We start from the raw sequence: 21,545 nt of genomic DNA, 5'->3' as shown, positions 1-21,545 counted from the left end.
AGAGACAATTCTTGAAGAAACAAAGGGTTAGGAAATAAATTGAAAGCACTTTTAAATCAAGTTAATTATTAGTAGAAGAAGTATAGCAGCTTAGCCATTCAGAAAAGCATTTCCTTCCATCAAAAGTATATTAAAATCAGATTAAGAGAGAATACATTTGAAGAGAGCACATATTTCTCTCCATAAATGGATTATCTGAAATAATGCATAATGTAATGTGACAAGACTCAAATTTATCACCAAATAAAGGATTTTTTAAAGTTTTACTAATTCCAGTAATAAATATTAAAATTTGGGTTAGAAACATGTTTTGATTTATTTAAACAGAATTTTTGGTCTAAATAAGGAAAAAACTTGTGCTCTCTCTGGATGGGTGATTAAGTCTGCATTTGTTAATACCCAAATTTGGTGCCAACTAAAATAGAGCCCAGTCCAGATGTTGGTTCATACATGTTCAGTTGCAACTGTATTATCAAGTCAGAAATTGCCCTGTTTAACTTCAGCAAGGCTTTTCTCTGACACCTCTGCTAAATTAGCATCAGACTTAAAAAGATTTTCTCTCAGAAGTTAAACAGATAGTATACAGGCTGCCTTTAAACAAAACTAAGGTTTACCCATTCTCATTTAACATGCCTTTTCCACGTAACACACAAACACACCCACATACCCCCCCTTGTTTTCAATTTCTAGAGGTGGGGTTTTATTCCACTGTTATAACTTCATAGCAAATGACCTTCAAACTGGTTAACATGATCAGAAACGTAAAACAGGATCAAGAAAGGATCACCCTGAAAAGGCATCTATGGAGGGCAGGCTTTAGACATAGATATTTAAATGAAGAGGGAAAAGGAAAACTCCAAATGTTAGTCTAGCCTCTATGGCATAGAGCAGTGGTTCTCAACCAGGGGTCCGGGGACCCTGAGGGTCCGCCAAGCATGGCCAGGGTTAGACCCCCTGGGGCCCAGGGCAGAAAGCCAAAGCCCCTCTGCATGGGGCTGAAGCTCAGGGCCCTGAGCCACGCCACCCACGGCTGAAGACTAAGCCTGAGCAATGTAGCTTTCCCAGGCAATGCTTGCTACCCCCAACACCATTCCTGGCTTTTATATGCAGAAAACTAGTTGTTGTGGCACAGGTGGGCCATGGAATTTTTACAGTATATGGGGTAGAGAAAGCCTCAGAAAGAAAAAGGTTGAGAACCTCTGGCGTAGAGAACACAAGTCTGATAAATAGGTACTGTATATAGTAGTTCACTGGAATATGTAATTTACAGATAAACAATGGTGTTCAGTTGATCAAAAACGAAAGCAATGTAGAAGTATATATTATCCAATCATACCATTGCCTTTTTAAAAAAAGATGTACAATTCTGATCCAATATACCTTTCATGTTAGATATGACTGGTGATAAAAACAGAAGTGGTGTAGCAATTCTATTGTAATTTCAAAAAAAGATGTTTATACTGTATGGTCAGTAAACTAGTGCACAAGGGAAGTAAGTGTCTCTTTCATCAACTAATTGATCCGTTATTTAATATCTATTAGAAACTGTGATTCCATCTATCAATGTAATTGTGTGGTACTGTCAGAATTCAAGTAACATCACAAGCAATGTCCACTCTATCCTGATCTAATGTCATGGCTCAAAATTAAGAGTAGTTTATGAATAATTTAACTTTTATTTTGTATGAACCCAAATTAAAAAACCTAACAACTTCATTCTCCAGATTTTAAGGATTGCAAGCAAAGTGATACCAGATATTACACACATGAAAGGTCACAGTTCATTTTGGACAACAAAGATGATGGCAGTATAAGAACCTATACAGAACAGAACAGAACTATGTGATGATGGGAAATAATAGGATATATACACAATCCTTTTACCTTTATCTTGGACTTCTTTTGAAAATCGCTCCCTTTCAATAGCTGATTCACGTTCTATCCGCTCAATTTCAGCCAATGCATCCAACTCTACTTCATCATATGGCGTTATAGTTCCTTGTTGCGAAACCTGTTGCTGTGTCTGTACCACAGGAGTTTGAGGTTGTTTTGCAGCAACTGAAGTGTTCTGTTGTAAAACAGGCACTTGTTGTGCCTGAAGGAATGCTGTCTGTTCATGCTGAGGCAAACACTGAGCAGCATTTAGTGGGCGATTAATATCCTGTGGAGTAATGGGTGTTTTAGAAGTCTGTCCTGGGTACTGCACATTAAAAGGAATATCACCCTCTGACACATTACTGTTTTCCAAACCAGAAAGCATATCGTCCTGCTGGTCCATATCTGAAGATCTTACACGAGAGAGTCTTAACGTAAGTTTAGTGGAGTCCTTGGAAGGAGAACTAATGATATCATACATTGCAGCTTTTTCAGTCTGGTCTTTTTCATCCTTGCCTAACTTCATTTTCTTTTGTTTCTTTTGCTTTCTTTCTGGAGAATCTAACAATATGTCTGGGGGTACATCTCTAGGTGATGAATAAGGTGGAGGCTGAGATTGTACGATTAAAGGTGGTCTTGATCCTAGAATAATAATTCAGAAAAACTGAACAGTTATGATGTTTCACAGTTTATATAAAAACACACTAAATATACCCTAAATTATTTATAATGTGTATTTCTACAAATAGCTGTGCTTACAAAGAGTAAGTATATAAATAAGATGCATGATGGAGAACATCCTAAAGCCAGATGTAATACAGATAGTTGCAGCAAAGGATGCCCATATCTCCTAGCAATTTATTTTAGCAATCCACATGTAGTGGAGAAAGCACCATTCTAGTGAAGATGGCCAAAACTTTTCACAAAGCTCTTATAAGTTCAGGCCAGGACATCAACTATTAAAGATTTAGGTTAATGAAAAGGTAACCCAGTCTATGGGAAAAGGAAGGGTTTAAGGCTCCATAGATTCTCGTGGGATCCAGTGATGACAATTTAATGATGAGCTATAGACAGACAATAGTCACTATATCTATGCATTTCCAAATGCAATAAAATGAAATCTGAACACATCCACAGGTCACAGAAGGCTCCCTACTTAAACATGTTCCTGGAAAGATGAAGTTAGGAAGCATTTCAAAAGCAAAATAAAAATGGCCTTCCTTTACTCTTTTTCCCTGAGTATATCTATTTCTTTTGCAACTTTCCTACTTTAGGGGAGCACTTAGTCAATTCACCTAGAGGCAATGCTTCTGTCCACAAGTGACTGAGGATATTGTTTCCACCATTACCTTTCTACATCTGTTCTTTTTTTCCCCATCTCCCAACTTATTTACTTTTCTTTCTAAAATGCATTCATCCCAAGTTTTGAGCACATTTACATGTATTTTACAAACAGGAACTTTAAAAAAGGGGATAATGTTCACATACACACTTCCCGAATTCATCACAAATTTAAAAAACCTCTTTTCAACTTCAAATAGTGCAAGCTCCCTTAATTCTCTGTTCCACAAAAAGCCTAGGAAAATAGATAAACTTTGCAAAGGTCAACAATTTGAGCTCTGTTGGTCCATTGTGGGAGTGATGGTGTGGAGAAGTGAAGGGCACAAAGGGCCCCTTGCTAAAAAATACCCTGCTATCAAGCCTCCTCTAGATTAAACATGGGGGCTATTAGCTTAAGCTTTTCTAATGATACCATGATAGCACTTGAGGAGAGGGGCAGTAGCTAAGGTAGCTACAATTCAACCACTTAGACATTTATTGGTTAACACCTTGAACTGCATTCAAATGAATTGGAAGACAGACTGCAATTGTAATATGATCTATGCAAGAGACACTACTAAGTAAGGACGAAGCGTTATTCTGCAGATGAAGTTTCTGATTGATTTTCCAAGTAGCTCCAAGGACAGCACATTGCAACACATGGATCGAACAGTGACAAAATGAGGTATAACTGTGGCAAGGCCTACATTCAATTAAAAGCTCTCTCTACAGATGTCCTCTTTTCCTTTGTCCAAGCTCTTGTGCCTTGTTTTTCTCCAGTTCATCCTGATAGATGTTCTACAACCTCTTTACACTAAACATGTCATAAATTGGATTTATTTTACCCTAATCCTTTTTTCCTTTCCTCATCATGACTGTCACTTACACTAACCTCCTTCCCACTGAAGCCTGCAACCATGAAATTATCTTTGATTCCCTTTCTCCTCACATCCAGACTCTAAAAATCTTGCAGCTATTCACTCCAGCATTTCTCAAATCAGCCCGCATCTTCATCCCCCAGGCCAAAATCCTGGCTTCTGCCAAGGCTGTCTCTCATTCTGCCTTCCACCACTGACTTCAATTCTTGTGATATATAACTTGAGATCCTTTTGACCTCAAGTGTAAATATTCCAGAACCTACAAGATTAGTTTACTACAGCATATAGGAGAAAATCTATTACCGGATTATTTCCTTTCTGGTAATGACCCTCTCCCACAACAGGACATAAGGACTGTATTTCTCTTTTGGCAGATATCAGAGGCATCACAAACTTGTCCAAAGACCTTACATGCTTGCCTCCATTCCCCACATACACTTCTATTCTCAATCCAAATGAGTACTTTTAAAGCTGTAATGGAACACTCAAGTCTTATTCTTAACAATTATGTCTTATTCAATGACATTAAAAGCCTGATTGTCCATTGCCTTTCACCTTGTAAAGTATTTATACTAGTGCAAAGTGAGTGTAAAACAGTACCAATCTGCGCTTACTTTGCTCTGGGGCATGACATATACATAAAGTATAGGGCAATACAGAATCAGGCTTTTTCTATTTAAGAGTAGCCTGAAGAGGCCAAAGGATCTCAGATGACGATCTCAGATGAGGTGGACTGGGTTGTGAGATTATTCCCAGAAAAATAATCAGTTAATTTTTTTCATTCTGGATTCTGACTTCTCCACCACATTTGGGATCTAGCAAGCTGTAAGGAAAAATTAATAGTGAGGGAGAAGAAGGAATAAACAAGAGTTTCCCCTTCCCTAAAAAGCAACATATATAACTATCACTTGGAGCACCTTCCTGGTGAAGGAAAAATAAATAAATTTGTTAGTCTCTAAGGTGCCACAAGTACTCCTTTTCTTTTTGTGTATACAGGAATGACATTAGTAGTTAACAGAGTTTTATAAAGGTGTAGGTGACCAGGTGGCAAAAGTACAGATTTCCCCTACGATATCTGATGTCCTATCCCAGGATGCCACCACTGAGCATATTAAATAGGCTCTGATTCCTTCTAGGGCTGGTTTATTCTCAGCTGTGTATGTCTGGCAATGCCACCTGGCTAAGAAGGATTTAGAAGCTGTCAAGTCTAGGCATCTAGGGTGAAAATAAATGAATAAAGAGGTTGTCCTGAACTGACTGGTTCTACTAAGATACAATTTACCAGCTCTTCCCACAAACAGCATATGCCATGCTCTTTTGCATGTTGAGGTGTCAAGCAAAATGATCTCTTGTTATGTTAGGAAGCATATGTTTAACTTTGGAATAACTCAGAAGCATGATGAGCAACCTGGCCCTTAGGGAAAATATTATAAGGCTCATGCCATAAGAGCAAAGATTTCTGGAGACATTTCTTGCTAACGTGATTATGATGAGGAAGAATGTTTTCATAGCAAGGAAATACAGTGAATTAGATATCATCTGCTTGAATGGATAGGTGAAGATCCCATGTAGGGAGGATAGGTTTGGTTTAAATAAGAGTGCTGCTATAATAAACTTTGATACTATGGGGTGATCTACGAGAGACTTGGATGAGCCTGATTTTATAACAGTCTTTAGTGCTGAGACACAAGAAGCAGTGGTGGTGGTGGTCCCTAGGTCCAAGTGTAGGCCATCCTGTAAGACATTCAGCAAATGGGAAAGCCTGATTTCCTCTAGTTGATCTTTCTTAGTACCAATAGGAGAATTTTGTCCAAACTCTTGTGTAGGCTGAGAGGGTGCAAGGCTTATGTGAGGCTAAGAGACCCTCCATTACTTTGGAAGGGGTATCCAACCTTATTTAGGACTTGCTGCTCAATAACTAAACAATCAGACTCGAGTAATCTGGGATGTGATGCAGAAGCAGGTCCTAAAATAGGACATCCTGCCTGCTAGGGAGAATAAAAGGAAGCCTGTGTAATATCTCCAAAACATTTGAGTCCCAAGCCCTTCTTGGCCAGTCTGGGGTAAGGATGACAGCTGCAGCATCCTTCCTATATCTTCTTAATCATTCTTCCTAGTAGCAAAAAAAAGGAAGAGAGTGAGAAGTGTTTTAGAGAAGCTGACTTGGAAATCTGTGAGCCAGACCATCTTTTCCCAGTGATCTTCAGTCTATTTTCCTCGCCTTGTCTTTTGCATTACAACTGAACATTAACATATCCCATTAAGGTGGGTCTCAGCTAAGGCTTAGGTCGAACTGAGCTACGCCTCTCTAAATACTAGCTTGAATACATGCAGGTTCAGGAACCATTATTAGCTGTCTATCTCTGATGGCTTAGCCAGGCAGGTTTTTTGTTCAGCAATCCTTTTGGGTGAATCACCCTAGCAGAGGTTAGATGAGCTTCTGCCCAGGAGACAATCTACTTCACTTTGGCATTTAAATTAAATGTCTTGTTCCTACCTCTTGATGATACATTTGTAGCATGGTTGTCACATTTTCTAACTGAACCACACACTGTTTCTTTCTCAGGTTATCCTGGAAGAGCCACCTTGATCATTCTCATCTCTAAGAAGTGGATGCTCTGGAGTCTGACCTTTCATCATATTCTCTTTGTTATGATGCCCTGGGTCTGATCCCACACTCTGAAAGGCATCAGAGATTTAGGATTCAGATCGCAGAGGGGGGAATCCTACCATCAGTCAGCTTCCTTTTTCAGAGGAAACAGAGGGAATGGATCACTCTGAATGGTACCTTCACCTTTCATTGCATCTCCTACTGAGAACAGTTTCTAGCCCTCAAGTGGAAACCTTTAAGCACTCTTGCATGCCATTTGGCCAATAGAGTAATCTCTGTGCATGGAGCCTGTCAGACCTATGACCTACAGGTAAAGATAGACAACTTGTGGCACAGTGGACATCAGTACCAGAAAGTTATCAGAACTTTGCTGCATTGGAAGGACTCTCATTCTGTGTGTGTGTGTGTCTGCCTTGACTCATGGTGAGGTGATCGACAACGGTTCAGGGATTCTCTTCTTTAAGTATATCAGTCTGGACAGGGTACTCCGAGTTGCTTACTGAGGGTATGTCTGCACAGGGGGTAAAAACCCACATCTGGTCCAGGTCAGCTGACTGAGGCTCTGGGGCCAAAAAATTGCTGTGTAGACATTCAGGCTCAGCCTGGAGCTTGAACTCTGGGATTCTGAGGGTGGAGGATCCCAGAGCTCGGGCTCCAGCCTGAGACCAAACGTCTACACAGCCATTTTTGGCCCCACAGCCCAAGCCCTGTGAGCCAGAGTCAGCTGACCTGGGCCACCTGTGTCTGTGCCATTGGGGCTTTTATTTCCCATATAGCTTTCCCTGAGAATTACAGAATGACAGAAAAGTAGTGCTAAATGGACCCCTGAGAAGTCGTCTTGCCTATCCCCTCATGTTGAAACAGGATCTGGATACCTAGATCATCCCTGACAGGTGTTTGTCTAATCTGCTCTTAAAAATCTCCAGTGATGAGGATTCCACAACTTCCTTTGGTAAGCTACCCCAGTACTTAACTAACCTTATAGTTAGGAACTTTTTCCTAATATCTAACCTAAATCTGCCTTGCTGCTACTTCTTGTCCTACCTTCAGAGGATATGGACAACCGATCACTGTCCTCTTTATAACAGCCCTTAACATATTTAAAGACTTAACAGGTCCTCCACTCAGTCTTCTTTGCTCAATACTAAACATACTCAACCTTTTTAACCTTTGCTTATAGGTCTGATTTTCTAAAATTTCCACAATTTTTGAGGCGCTCCTCTAGGCTCTCTCCAGTTCGTTCACATCTTTCCTAAAGTGTGATACCCAGAATTGGACAAACTACTCCAGCTGAGGCCTTACCAGTGCCAAGTACAGTGGAACAATTACCTCCCATGCCTTACTCATGATATTCCTCTTAATATAGAATTATATTAGCCTTTTCTGCAGAGGTGGCCACCACTGTCCTCCCATGATTTCACATATAAGGGCAAATGCTTCTTGTTTTTCTGGCTTGAAGTTGTTATGCTCAGAAGTTTCTTTGTTGAAAGAGCTAGAATTTGTGGACAGATATGAGAATCAAGAATGCTTTTGGCTTTTTTAAAAAATTATTTTTGGTTGGGAGGTTATTTTCCCTTTTGTGGGGGAGAGTAATAATATAACAGATTACTCTTTTCTTCTCTGATATTCTTTTCTGGATCACAGTCCACGGAGATGTGTCATGAGCCCTGGTATTATTTATCATCCAATATATAACTGGAGAGGAAGTATAGGGGAACAATCCTGAAGAGGTCTCAGATCTTCCTGAGGGAAGATCAGAAAAGATGCCAGATCAGTTGGCAAATAACCCACATACCCACTCCTTGGCAAAATACTGAGAATCTATGAATAAAAATACTATATAAAGATCTAGATATCACCATTATTGTTACTTTTTATGAAGATCCTGGCTTGGTACTCTTTAGAGAAGGATTTACAAAAGTTTTGGGGAGATTTTTCAATGTAACCCTGCAACACTATTGACTGATGAGCACAGTCTTGTTTATCAAGTTTTGTTGCTTAAGAGAACCCTTGCAAAGATGTCTCCATCTGTTTCTTGGCTGGCATGGGTGGAATATGCGGCCCAAACAAATCATCCAGACTCTGAGCCCCTTCTCTTGGCACAGTGAGGGCATGTAGACTGGGAACAATTGTGGCAGGGTTCCCCTTTTGTAGCTCCAGAAAAGATCTCTTAGCAGATGGAGCCCCTTTTGTTTGGCTCTGCCATGATGGAAAAGAGGAGAATAATGAAAGGATGGAGCTGGATGAGTAGTCCTACTTGGGGAATGATCCACTACACACTTCTCACAACTGTCCCAAAATTTGGCTTTAAAAGAAGATGTGGTAACAGGAACCATAGGAATACTAAGCCATTGCTCTGTTTGCATGTTTGGAGAGACGGAACCTGAATTGAAGGCAGAATAGGCATGCCCGAGCCTTGGATACTTATAGACAAATCAGAGCTGTCTTTGGTATTTGTAAGAAGAGAGGTGCAGCCAAACATAACAGAGTAAGGGTATTTTTTACTCTATTAAAAAAGACAGGCAAACTCAATCAAGACAGCAGATTTAACTTCCGTCATTTCTTGCAGGAGTTTTCCCCAGTCTAAAACATTACCTTTTCCCTATTCAAATTCTGTGTCAGCCAAATAGTGCTTATCATACTTAAACACTGAGCAATCATACTCTTAAAGTCTAATTAATTACACAAAAAATCTCAGGGTTATCTATATTTTGAAATCAGAGAAGCTCAATATCTACAGTATCTTCCCTAAAGGCCTCATATGTTGAACCAGAGGGCTGAGAACCTGGAAACCCTATGGTACCTTGCATGTGATCTCTCTGATGAGCAAAAGTCCAATACCACCCCTTAGGTCCTCCACGGAGCAAACAATTTTCTTTCAATACCAATTTCTTCTGTTATTTGCAGTCTTGTCAACAATATTTTCAGGGGTCAATATCAAAGACAGCTAAGAGATCTAAAATAATCAGCATGGACACTAGATGTTCATTCATCACCAAGAGGAAACTGGTCAATGCAACTAAGCTGTCTCCCCCCCACATCAAGGCCTAAAAAACAGACGGTCATACATCAAGTGGTCTGAGAACTTAAGTATTATTAGAACCATTTCAAACCACCTCAGTAAGATTCTCTACAAGGGAGATAAGAGACAGGGCAGTATTTGCTGAGATTCTTGCCATCAAAAAATAATCTCTTGATCAAAGATTTAATAATAACTACACTAAGAGATGCTGGCATTTTGGCTCCATCAATAGCTCAATACCTCCCTTTTGGACTTCAGCAAACAAGAGGTGTGTGGATCCAATATAAAGATTAGAGCCTGAAATGCCTCCAATATTTCCAGAACCATACTAATTCACACCAACTGGTCCACCACTGCTATGCTTCTGCCACAACCAGTCCAAGTCCAAGCAATCTTACAAGTTGGCTGAAAAATTTTCAAGGTGGGTGACAATTGTGTTTGAGGTGAGGTTGACTGGATTCACCAAACTGTTTATTAACTGGAACACCTATACTGATCAAGACTTTGTGGATGCTATAATGGCAGCAACTAAATTATTCTTTTGCCACCTACACAACCCAGCACAAGACTTCATAAATTCTTTACTCCAACCTGCCAGTCTTCAATCACAACTTTTCCCACCAGGGGTTCCACCCATCTTCCTTCCAGCTTCATCTTTCATAGGATAGCTATATAATACAATGAACTGTGAAAAGCATTTTAGCAATCTTCTGCCTCCCTTCTCTACCCTATCCTTTGTCTCAGTTCTCTCTTGCTCCCTCACTGAGCCATCTAGGAAACATTGTATTTTATTATCTTCCAGTGGTATGGCAGGAAAAAATATTTTTGCCCCTTTTTATTATTGTGGCATTGAGTTATTAAGTATTTGCATAGCTTTGGATCCTCTGCCATACACCAGAATTGTGTACTCCATTCACCGAGTCACAGTCAATTACTGCTATAAAATGGTAAGGAGGCACTCAGGGGAAAAATAAGCAAACATACATGCACACACACACACACACACACACACACACACACACGTTCTAGAGCTTGGTATAAAGAACTACTTTTAGGTTTTTTTTAATTATCTTACTAAACTGCCCTCCTACTTTTCCTATCCAGCTAATATATTTAGGCCACACCCACAGTAGATATTAAACGGTGTTTTTAAATTCAATGTGTCTCATTGCAATTAACGCAATAACTGTTTTATGTTATGATACTTTTATAAATATAAAGAAATCAATAACTCAGTGATGTGTTTGAACCATAGAACAATGGAAAATTGTTCTTCTAATAGTTTAATCCTCAACATGTACAGGGTTCACGATCTTGCTATCTTCCACAGTAGTCTGTTTTAAAATATAGTAAGTCAAATTTTGGTCCTTCTCAGGTTTCCAGTCAAAGGGGGACCAAGATAAAATTGTAATTAAAAATATCATTATGTGTATGTAACTTCTGCGGTTTTATCTGAACATAAAATGCTAGTTAGATCAAACTATATAGCCTATAAATTCACTTGTCTTTTATCATTGGGAAATAAACTCATACATACATACAAACAACCTGTTTTAGCTATAAGAGTACCTTTAGGTGTTCCATCGCTTCCAGCTGGAGAGCACACTGACTGTGGTGACCGCAAAGAAAAGGATGCAGCATTCCTTATTGAAGACTCACCATCCTAAAAACAGTGATGATAATGTATATTATAAACTTATTTTCTAAAAAGAAGTCTAATCAGAAAAAATACTGGAAGGAGGTCACAAGACAGCTACTAGCACATTTAAGACGCTTTGAAATTTAGACACTTTTCATCATATTTTATGTATATTTTACAATGAAATCAGAGTCCGAGTGAGAACCTACAACCAGCACATGCAAAAAATAAATATGAATTAGTGAAAATATGTTTTAGCTAAAAGCACCACTTTATTTAGTTTGTCATGAAGAATTATACATATTTAGAAGTTCTCTGATATTAGCACTCATGCCAATGAGCCAATAAATACAAGCCTGAACTCCCTTTGCTACCAATTGAAAAAAAAATACGAAAACTTTCCATGAGGAGAAGTTTCAATTTAAGATCATAAGATCATAACGGGGACAGAAGAGAATGAAAAATTTGTTTTTCTCCCTTTAAAAAAAAAAACACACAAACAAATGGAAACAGCTATATACTAAGGCAAACGAGAGAGAGTGTGACTAAAGCCTAAGGAAGAAGGACTCTGCTAGCAGATTCCATCCCAAACCAAAGGTGGTTGAGAAGGAACTGAGGGTCCATGGACCACACAGCGCTATATATAGAGGCCCCTCTCAGTGCAAGATGGGGAGGAGTGCATGTGCAGCCCAATGGGCACTGCTACCAAAAGATCTCCCATCCCACGCGCATGTGGAGCTGCCGCACCTACAGTGGCGTACCCATAGGGACACTATTGGAAGTAGTAGTATTATTTGCATTCTAAAACTCAAAAACAGTTGAATATTGCTCAAATTTAAAAAAAACAAAAACATTCAGAGAGACATTTAAGTATAGAAAATTTCAGCTCTAAAGCAGAATGTTTCAGAAACTTGTGTGTGAAAGCAGGAAATTACAATAAAAACTTCTCTGCAATACTCACTATACTGGATGCAATCAGGCATCTGCTTTAATTGAAGTGATGCTGTCAAGTTTTTTTTTTTTTTTGTAATTCCTTAACTCTTATCTTAAAATATTAAAATGTAAAAGGATTTAAAAAACTGAATGTACTTTACTTTTTGTTTACTTTCTGCAGTCAAACTGAACAAGGACACTAGACCAGTTATGTTTAATTTGTTCTCGATTTCTAGACAGACAATTTCAGTTCTAGCTTCTCATGTACTAAGATATTGCTTCAATCTTGGTGCTGCATATACTGTGTGGAAACTTTTTTTAAAAGAAAAAAAACCCCACTCTTGGAATAATTATTTTTAAATGTCATTGAAAGATTTCTACCAGTTCTTAAGTTTTGCAAAAAAGCTTCTTTTAACAAACGGATGATTGTTTTGGCAGTGTACCTTTAAAATAAGAATTAGCTGTGGGAAACATGTATATTTGATGCTGGAAGAAGCTTCCCACTTTAGTGAAATTGTACCACTGAGGCAGAGAGCTTGGATTTTCAGGATGCTGCTTTTATATTACAAACGTAATACTATTGAATTCACACTGTAGTTATGGATTTTCCATTAACTGTTCATTGCTTGTTTGGTGAACACACAATCATTGATATTCTAGAAACAGCTAAATGATTGTGTGCTTGTTTTAATACACAAAAAGGATGCAGTTAATTCACCCTCTCTTGGTTTTATTGAGTTAACTGTGCTCAGGGTTTTAAGGATACAGGTGTTAACACGCTTGATATGGTCCTCTGTGAGAAAGTGTAACACGCTTGTATGTGTGTTATGTCTCCCTCCCACTCTACTGGCTAGTTTATATAGATAACTGTCTACTACTGCTGCAAGCTAATGTAGTGATTACTCTGGAAGAGGCTTGACTTGATGCTAAATATCCCAAGTTCAAGCCCCTCTCATAACCTGTAGTGAGCATCATTACAACAGCATTGCTCAAAGAACTGATGCCAAAAAACATTCTTAGTGGTTCTTACATATCATGCTTGTAAAGAACTACCTCAGCAAGATACATACACAGGCTGAGAAAATGCTGGCAGGATGAGAAACTCATTAAGTGGAATATTCATCACCAATTTAGTAAAGAATCTGGGATGAGTTCACAGCATCACTCTCTTCTTTAAAATCTACTAAACTGTGTATCAGTCATTAGAGCATGAATTTCACCTCCCTCCTCCCCCCTTTATATGAACTGAAGTCACAGATGCCAGGAAAATAAATTTCCATGCAAGACATTTGAGCTCACAGGTATTGAGTAAAAATACAAAGTCAAAAGAAACTTTCATCAGGCTTGACAGGATCATATCACTATCTAACATCAGAGACCTTTTAAATAGGGTGTTTCAAATGTGTCATGAAACCAACAAAGGGCTGATGAGCTATGTATCTACATAGGCTCTTATCCTGTCCACATCACCACCGTATCTGAGCAACTAAAACAAAGCAAAATTCCCTCTTAAAATAAGCTAAGATTCAGAGACAATTTTCACTTTTCTTCAATGCAAAATAAATGTTGCAAAAGTGGTTTCAAGTAAAACAGTGGTCATTTAAAATACCTTTGAAAACTAAGACCTACACAAACAGAAATTGAAAAATTAATTAAATTGATTACTCCTTTTCAAATGTCAACAGCAACCTAGCAAAATATTTGGTTTTTAGACCAGTCCCACAATTCAAATATTTGTCAAACATTTCCATTCAGATAAAAAATTTGTTGGGGGTGTAACATACATCACTACTTAGTCTGTGCACCATCTGTAGGTAGTCTTCATTTGAGCCATGTCTAGAATTATCAGCATGGTGATTAGCTGAATTGCCAGACAACTGACTTGAAACTTTATTTTCATGTATGTTCCTCATCCCACCTGAGACAATGGGACTGGATACTGAAGCTGAAATAAGAAAAAAAACCATAATTATACAAATATTTAATATTAACAGGTTTTCTTAAGTCCAGTTATTGATAATACATGTAAGAGAGAGATCAACGACATGTTTGGCAATCAACTGAATTCACCAGCACCGCTTCAGCAACAAGTAGTTACAAGCATTATGAATTAACATTTACCAGGGATTTATGATATTATACCAGTCTGACCAATTCTGTTTACTCAGTGAAATATACTTGTTTAATATACAAGATTCTTTAATAAGTTAGACTTGCATTTAGTTACAGTGGAGAAGTTAGAGGCGTGAATAAAGGGGAAACACTTGTGGATCAAGCCAGGAAACAATGCAAATAGCTGTAGAGACATTTGTTAATGACAAATGTTCCACTGGAAAAGAAAAAGGAAAGATCAGAAAAATTCCTTGACTGAAGGTCAAAGATTCTATCATCAAAAGATCAGACTAAAAAGCTCAAGCTATGTCTCAAAAGAAAATGTGAAGCAGCACAACAACAAGTAGGGAAAACAGTAGGCCTATATTAACAGATATGTACAGAATGCATACTTCCTCATCAAGTTAATGTAACTCATGGCAAATTTTGGCTGTATCTAAAGCATGGAAAAACAGTAATAAAAATTAAAATGGAGAAAGATCAAGAACATTTTATAATTTAGACTGCAAATTCTAAATTATTCTAGGGAAATGTATATTTTTTGGCCATTTTTCTGGGTGTTTTGGCACAGAATTTGTTCTTGGTCATATTTGTTTACAAGCTTATATCTTTGTTAGTTACCACAATTATGAAAATAATATATTACCACAAAGATTAGAAATATTGAACACACATTAAAAGTTCCTTCTCCCATTACCTCACTATGAGATGGGCATATGTAGGAAAAGTATAATTTCTGCTTTCCCCACAAATTCCTTGCAATGCTTTCAGAGATGGCAACAAGGTCTTCATTCTTCTCTTTTGTCGGTAGCAGAGTAATATTCTGTTCTCCATACCAAGGATGGGACAGAAACTAATGTTTGATTTGAGTTTTATATGCCTTAGGACCAGTGCTTAATTTTGTTATGAAAGAATAGTGGGGCTCAAGCAATTATTACACATTCATAACTGATGCAGCAAGCCCAGAGATGAACTGCTAAGCCTAGAGGTGCCGGGGCTCAACCTGGCACAAATTAAGCACTACTTAGGACTTCCCATTTCATGATACCATAGGGTACACAGTCTATCTCCTGAGACACTATTTACTCTAGAATCTTACTAAACGTGAAGCTCCAGAGTGTACAAACTGAAAACACATGCAGGATACCTTTATTGCTTGCTGCGGTTGAGAGGATGGCTAAAAAGCCTCTTCTCTGAAAATTTATGTTAGCCAGGTGTAAGGTTTTGGAACATACTATTAAATATTTTTTGTTGCAGGGATGGAAGGTCATTTCTATACTCAATGGATTTGGCAGCCACTTTTGCCACAGTAAAATCATGGAGAATACTGTGACCCTAATTATAAGTAGAGATAGGCATAAATCAAACCCATCCCAAATGTTAATGGTCAGAGGGAAGCAAGGAGTTTGGAATCCAGATCAAGATCCAGACATTTTGTGCTGGCCCCTATTACTACCAACACCTTTTCAAAAAAAAAAAAAAAAAAAGACAAATGTGACATCTTCGAACTTTGAGAGGGTTCAAAATCTGTTTTATGGCTGGGCTGGATCGAACTCAAATCTTCTAACTTACTGTTACAGCCTAACAACTGTTCATTCCCTGAAGTTATACGGGGGAAAAAAACCTTCATGTTAAGTTTTCATCACTTCCCTTAATATATGAAATAGCGATAGATGATATACATAACATGAAATACAGAACTATCCTACATTTTCACCAAGTAACTAAGCCTTAAGAACAGCTTGTTTCAAGAAAATGCAAGTTGTGCTCATAAAATGTCTTAAAATGTTTGAAAACCATTTAACAATAAAAATTTCAGTTCTGTAAGGTTTTTTGATATTGCTGTATTCTATTTTTCTCCCAATTCCAGCTGAATTTTAAAGGGCAGTTAGGTAATTATGCAGCCTATTGCACACTTTAGACAAATTCCTGCCTAACTTATTCACACACAGATCCTGCTAACCTTATGCAATTTTGCACATGAACAGTGAGCAGGGTTTGGCCCTTTGAAAGGAATTACAGAACTGTGAAATATCCAAGCAAAGTTGACGTTATCTTGAGTTCTGAGAATAGAACAATGATCTAATTACCTTGTTGCATCTGCGGGTGTGGTGTATAACTTGGAGGATGTGAATATGGCATGTATCCTGCTGGGCTTTGAGGAGCATATGGACTAGGCACTGGGCTGTTCTGTTGTGCCATAAATCTGTTACCAGAGCTTGTCTGTGGTGGCACAAACCGGCTAAAAACAAAACCCAATTACAAGTTAGGAAATCCATTGTAGGCATCGTATTTCTTACACTTATTTTACAAAATTTTACAAGACCAGACATGTAATCCAGTGGAATCAAGAAACACCTATTAAGAGTAACATTTCTCACAAAATAGTTTACACCTTCTCTGATTCAATTATTTCTTAAGAGCTACATTTGCATTAATCAAAACTAACAGGGGAGAAAAAAAATCCATTCAGAAGAACTCTACCTAGAAAAAGTAAATAGCTGTTTAAAGTTCTAACCAGGTATTACAGGAAAAATAAAATTTACAGTCTCCAGGCTTACTCATAGCTTACTAAAAACCTGAATGAAAATCAAAACCAAAGTTTAATTTTTCACGTGATGACTAGCTTGATTAGCATTATCAATTAATCCATATATTCCTAGGTCTCGTGGCATCTGGAGCATAAATTTGGCAATTCATTTTCAAACAATTCAGTTTTCTAAAATACACTGGAGTCCATTATATCGTTTTTGAAGACTTGTTGACGACTATAGTTCTGTTACAAAATGCTTTATAGAGCCTGGGGAGCAAATTCCAGCACTTTGAACAAATTTGTGACAAAATTCAGCAAACTAAACTGAATATTAATTATTTTTGTAATTAAAGTAACATGTCAGAGTGCTTATGTTTGACAATGCACTAGAAATTATTCTTTGGACACTGCCTGACTTAACATTTTAGCCTCAAACAAAAGAAAAAAGTAGACAAAATAGTGGGCTTTTTCATCTTGAGAAAATAAACAGGAATTCTTCGTCTGGATACAGTTTTAAAGAAATGACAGTACAGCATGCCTTCTAATGGAATATCAAGCAGAAGTATTAATGAAAATGAGCTAAGATATATGTCCCCCTCTTTTTCCCCTTTTCCTATCTACAGGCAGACTACAATGACCAGACTTTTCAACCAGGTCTTTTGGTCAAAATCCAGATGCTTGGCGACCCTATTTAAGCCTCTAGAAACCAAAGACCTTGCTTTATTCTAAAATATCACAATCTTGTTCCATGTGTCTATAGGGGACTTAAATCACATTATACATAAAACACATGAGTGTTCTATACCACTGAAAACTACCTGAGGCTGGGCAGAAGTCATTATCTTCTGTGTAGTCAAAGAAAACCAAAATAACAGCCAAGTGGATTTTGAGAGGGGGAGGGATGAGGCTATTCTCATTAGTGAGCACATGCAACTCCCATTAAAATTAACAGGAGTTCAGTGTGTGCACCGAAAGTTAAAAGATCATTGAGAGGGCATTTTGATTTGTAATTGTTTAATTTAGCAGCTCGCCGATAAGTATATAATACTGTAAATTAATAACTGGACATTCCAATAAGATTTCATAGAACTTTGTTTCTCTGTCAAAACTATACTGCTAATTTTAAGGAGAGTATTACCCACACAAAGAGGACCTAATCCAAAGCCCACTGAATTCAATAAACCTTGGATCAACCCCATAAAGAGGACATAAATGAAGCAAAAGAGAAAAAGTGATTCAGGCAGTATACATTCTCTTTATAGGGCTAATCCAAGATTTATTTAATTCAATGGGCTTTGGATCAGGTCCTCTTTGTTTGGGTAGTACTCTCCTCTATTTTAGCAGCAAGTCTGCAACACACTTGTCATAACCAAAAAACTCAATATTCAGCCCTGGAAATAGCTCTTGGATAATGCAAAGAAAGGAGTAACTACGGAACATGGAATTTGCTTTGTAAATTATTTTTGATATTGTGATTACACACTACAGTATATTTAGCATGATATTTTCCTTGAAGCTTTGTGTTCTTTTAATAGGTAAACAATCCCACCCCCTGACTTTGTTTAAGTAGTGCAGTCATGACCCTTTCCCCGCCACTCCAAAATATTGTTGATGTCTGATTTTACAACAGCAACTATCAATTACTTGTTATAAACTTAATGAGACTTAGGAGATGTAATGTATAACAGAGTTTTTGAATGGAACAAATACAAAGCAATTGCTTGAAATAAAACTAAAGTTAAGACAAAGATTGAAACAGTAAAACAGGGAAACAGAAAGTACATTTTACAAGAACTTTTTTTTTTCGTTCCAGTACTTTCATGTCTGAAATTTGCCACTGTTCTCTCTCAATCTTTGTGAAGACGGTGCTTTATTTTTATTTTTGAGGGTTCGCCTCATTTAGGTGTGCAGCCCAAAATAACAAACACACAGAAAGGGACGTTATAAGGTTGTTACAAGGTGTTTTGTTTGTTAACTTGTAGACAATGTTATACGTAGTTTTATATTAAAAACATATCAATGACTCCGAATTTTTAAGATTTTTTTTTTAAAAATATCTACAAGAACATTTATTACAATGTAGCCTTCTCAAGGAATAAGACCAGTAAAGAAAACAAGCATTTTGCAAAACTAAAATATTTTCGGAGAGATGGGGCTTGGGGGGAGGGGAGTTGGGTGGTTGGGTTTTTTTGCAATACATAAAATCTAGAAAACTTTCCTCAACACCACTCCAAAACACAAAAGTATACCTTGAAGGGTGGAACAATTTTATTTGCCAAGTTACATTAAAGTATATAAATGCATTATGTAATGTGCCAAATAAAAGAGTTCTAAAGCTTAACAAGGCAAACTGTGTTTGTTAGTTATAAACCAAGGGTGTCAAGCATACAGCTCACATGCTGAACCCTTCCCCATCCAGCCCCATCCAAAATTAACAAACCTATCCAGACCGCAGCTGCCTTTCTTGATGCAGCTTAGAGGAGCTGGTATAGGCAGAGTTGAGAAAGAAGCCTATGTCTGACTGGCCATGGGTACCTGAGCCCATCCTCTTCTCAGCAGTCCTTTGTAAAGCTGCTCTCACAATGCCCCATTGTACAGGCTTAAATAAGACCTCCTTCCTGTCCTCTTTACCTCAGTTCTGCTGCTGCTGCTGCTGCCGCCAAATCTTCACGAGTGGGTCCCTTATCTCCCCCCACTTCTGCCCCAGTCCCTCCTGGCACCACAGCCAACCTCCCAATATAGGAGTGTGAGAGAGAATCCTCCAGAGGAGGATTCCCAAACTGAGGCAGAAGGTATGGAAAATTCACCAAAAATTGGTGAGGGGGTCATTGCTCGTGCGGGAATGCACTGAGGGATGAACTAACTAACAAAGGACAGGACGTTTCAATAAATGCATTTACCCTCTTAAAAGTCTGCATTTAAATGCCATATTTAACTGTGCTAGCTAAAGAGGCTTGCTCTGTGGTTGGACAAGAATACAATGTTTGCCTCCTGACAGTGAAATTTTTACTTCCGACCCACAGACTCAAAACAAGTTTGACCACCACTGCAGAATGGGTTTGACCCCTCCCCTACTGTAGACACTATATTACCTGGAAGGGCTATGTGAAATAGTGGTTTGTTGATAATTGGAAGATGCAGGACTACCATGCATGGAATTCTGAGAAAGTTTGTACTGTGGCATCATCATTCCTGTTTAAAAAAAAAAAAAAAAATCAATGTTACCATATGTATACGTTGTACAGTTTCAACTCTTAGGTTTTTCCTATTTGAGGAACTACTTTTTATAGGAATATAAAGTGTACACCCACCACATTAATATCCTGCACTTATAATTAAATTAGAAAAAACATTCACACACTCAGCTCCATTTAACATGTATATTTCATATTTATGACACATACTCATAAATGTGTGTAGGAGATTATATATAGAATTCACTTAAAAGAAGATCTATATCAGGAATGCATTTCAAAGGTAGTTTCTTATATTTATTAATTTTTTCCATCTCCTATTCCTGTTGGCAAATACAGACAATGATAACTCTTTGTATTTTATAATGGGAAACCTGGATTACACATCACAGTTGAGTCAAACAGTAACAATTAATCTGTAATTAAACAATATTTCTTACAGTAGCAAGAAAAACAACTTCTAAACTATTAAATTGGGTGGGAGGATTGGGTTGATATGACGGGTCTAAAGCCAAGTAAAAAAAAAGAAATTATTGTTCTCCAATAGTATTTCCCAAATGACAGCACAAATAAATATGGCTTTACAGTACTACCCATGAAAATGAACTACTAATAAACCAGTGGCCTGTAACACACATCCAATATTGTTTATTTTTTCCAATACATTTATAAGTGTTTTTGTGCTTTCTAGTAAGCATCATACTATCAAACAAGAAACATTTTTTAAAAAACCAGTCAAATACTGCATACAGCCATGCAGTAATTTAAAAGACCTTGTACAAGAATAAATTGCAATAGCCCCCAGGGCAAAACACACTATCCACAAAGGAATCAATTCCAAAATACAGTAAAAGCTGTTTTATCCAGCATGTTGGGAGACTGGGGGGTGATGGAAGTGAAAAATGCCGGTTAACTAAGAGGGAGGGAGTTTCGATGCCGGGGGGCACTGGGGTGCAGGTTCTGGGAGAGAGTTTGGGTACGGGAGGGGGCTCAGACAGGGGGTTGGGGTGCAGGATGAGGTACAGGGTGCCGGATCCAGGGGGCGCTCACTTTGGGCAGCTCCACGCAAGTGGGTACCTGTCCTGGCTGCTCCTAGGAGGAGCTGCAGCAGGCAGCTCTGCACGCTGCCCCCGCCCCACCCCGCACGCTGGCTTTGCAACTCCCGTGGGGGAAACAGCCAATGGGAGCTGCGGAGGCTGAGCCTGCGGGCAGAGGCAGTGTGCTGAGCCACCTGCTGCACCTCCGCCTAGGAGCAGCTGGGACAGGTCGCCACCTGAGGCGAGCGCCCGCTGGATCCAACACCCCACACTCCCTCCCGTGCCCCAACAGGCTGCCCCGAGCCCCGTCCCCAAACTCCTTCCCAGAGCCTGTGCTCCACACTCCTTCCCATGCCATCCAGACTATAAACCGAAAGATCAGAGCTTTCCG

At 38.4% G+C, this 21,545-nt stretch overlaps 1 protein-coding gene across 6 annotated transcripts in view; it reads right to left on the bottom strand.

The window, feature by feature from the left end:
- The window catches only part of NIPBL (NIPBL cohesin loading factor), a 294,662-nt gene that overhangs the window by 129,846 nt on the left and 143,271 nt on the right, over nucleotides 1-21,545 (bottom strand). For all 6 annotated transcript variants that reach the window (XM_073343794.2, XM_073343792.2, XM_073343793.2 and 3 more), the window contains 5 exons: nucleotides 20,016-20,115; nucleotides 16,481-16,632; nucleotides 14,063-14,223; nucleotides 11,276-11,369; nucleotides 1,885-2,517 (listed from right to left, as the gene is read on the bottom strand). In XM_073343794.2, coding sequence (XP_073199895.1) covers nucleotides 1,885-2,517; nucleotides 11,276-11,369; nucleotides 14,063-14,223; nucleotides 16,481-16,632; nucleotides 20,016-20,115 — 1,140 coding nt within the window. The remainder of the gene's footprint in view (nucleotides 1-1,884; nucleotides 2,518-11,275; nucleotides 11,370-14,062; nucleotides 14,224-16,480; nucleotides 16,633-20,015; nucleotides 20,116-21,545) is intronic.

The sequence above is a fragment of the Lepidochelys kempii genome, chromosome 5 (genome assembly GCF_965140285.1).
Source record: "Lepidochelys kempii isolate rLepKem1 chromosome 5, rLepKem1.hap1, whole genome shotgun sequence".
Lineage (NCBI taxonomy): Eukaryota > Metazoa > Chordata > Testudines > Cheloniidae > Lepidochelys > Lepidochelys kempii.
Note: the sequence above shows the minus strand (reverse complement) of the source record. Positions and strands in the feature narration are given on the sequence as shown.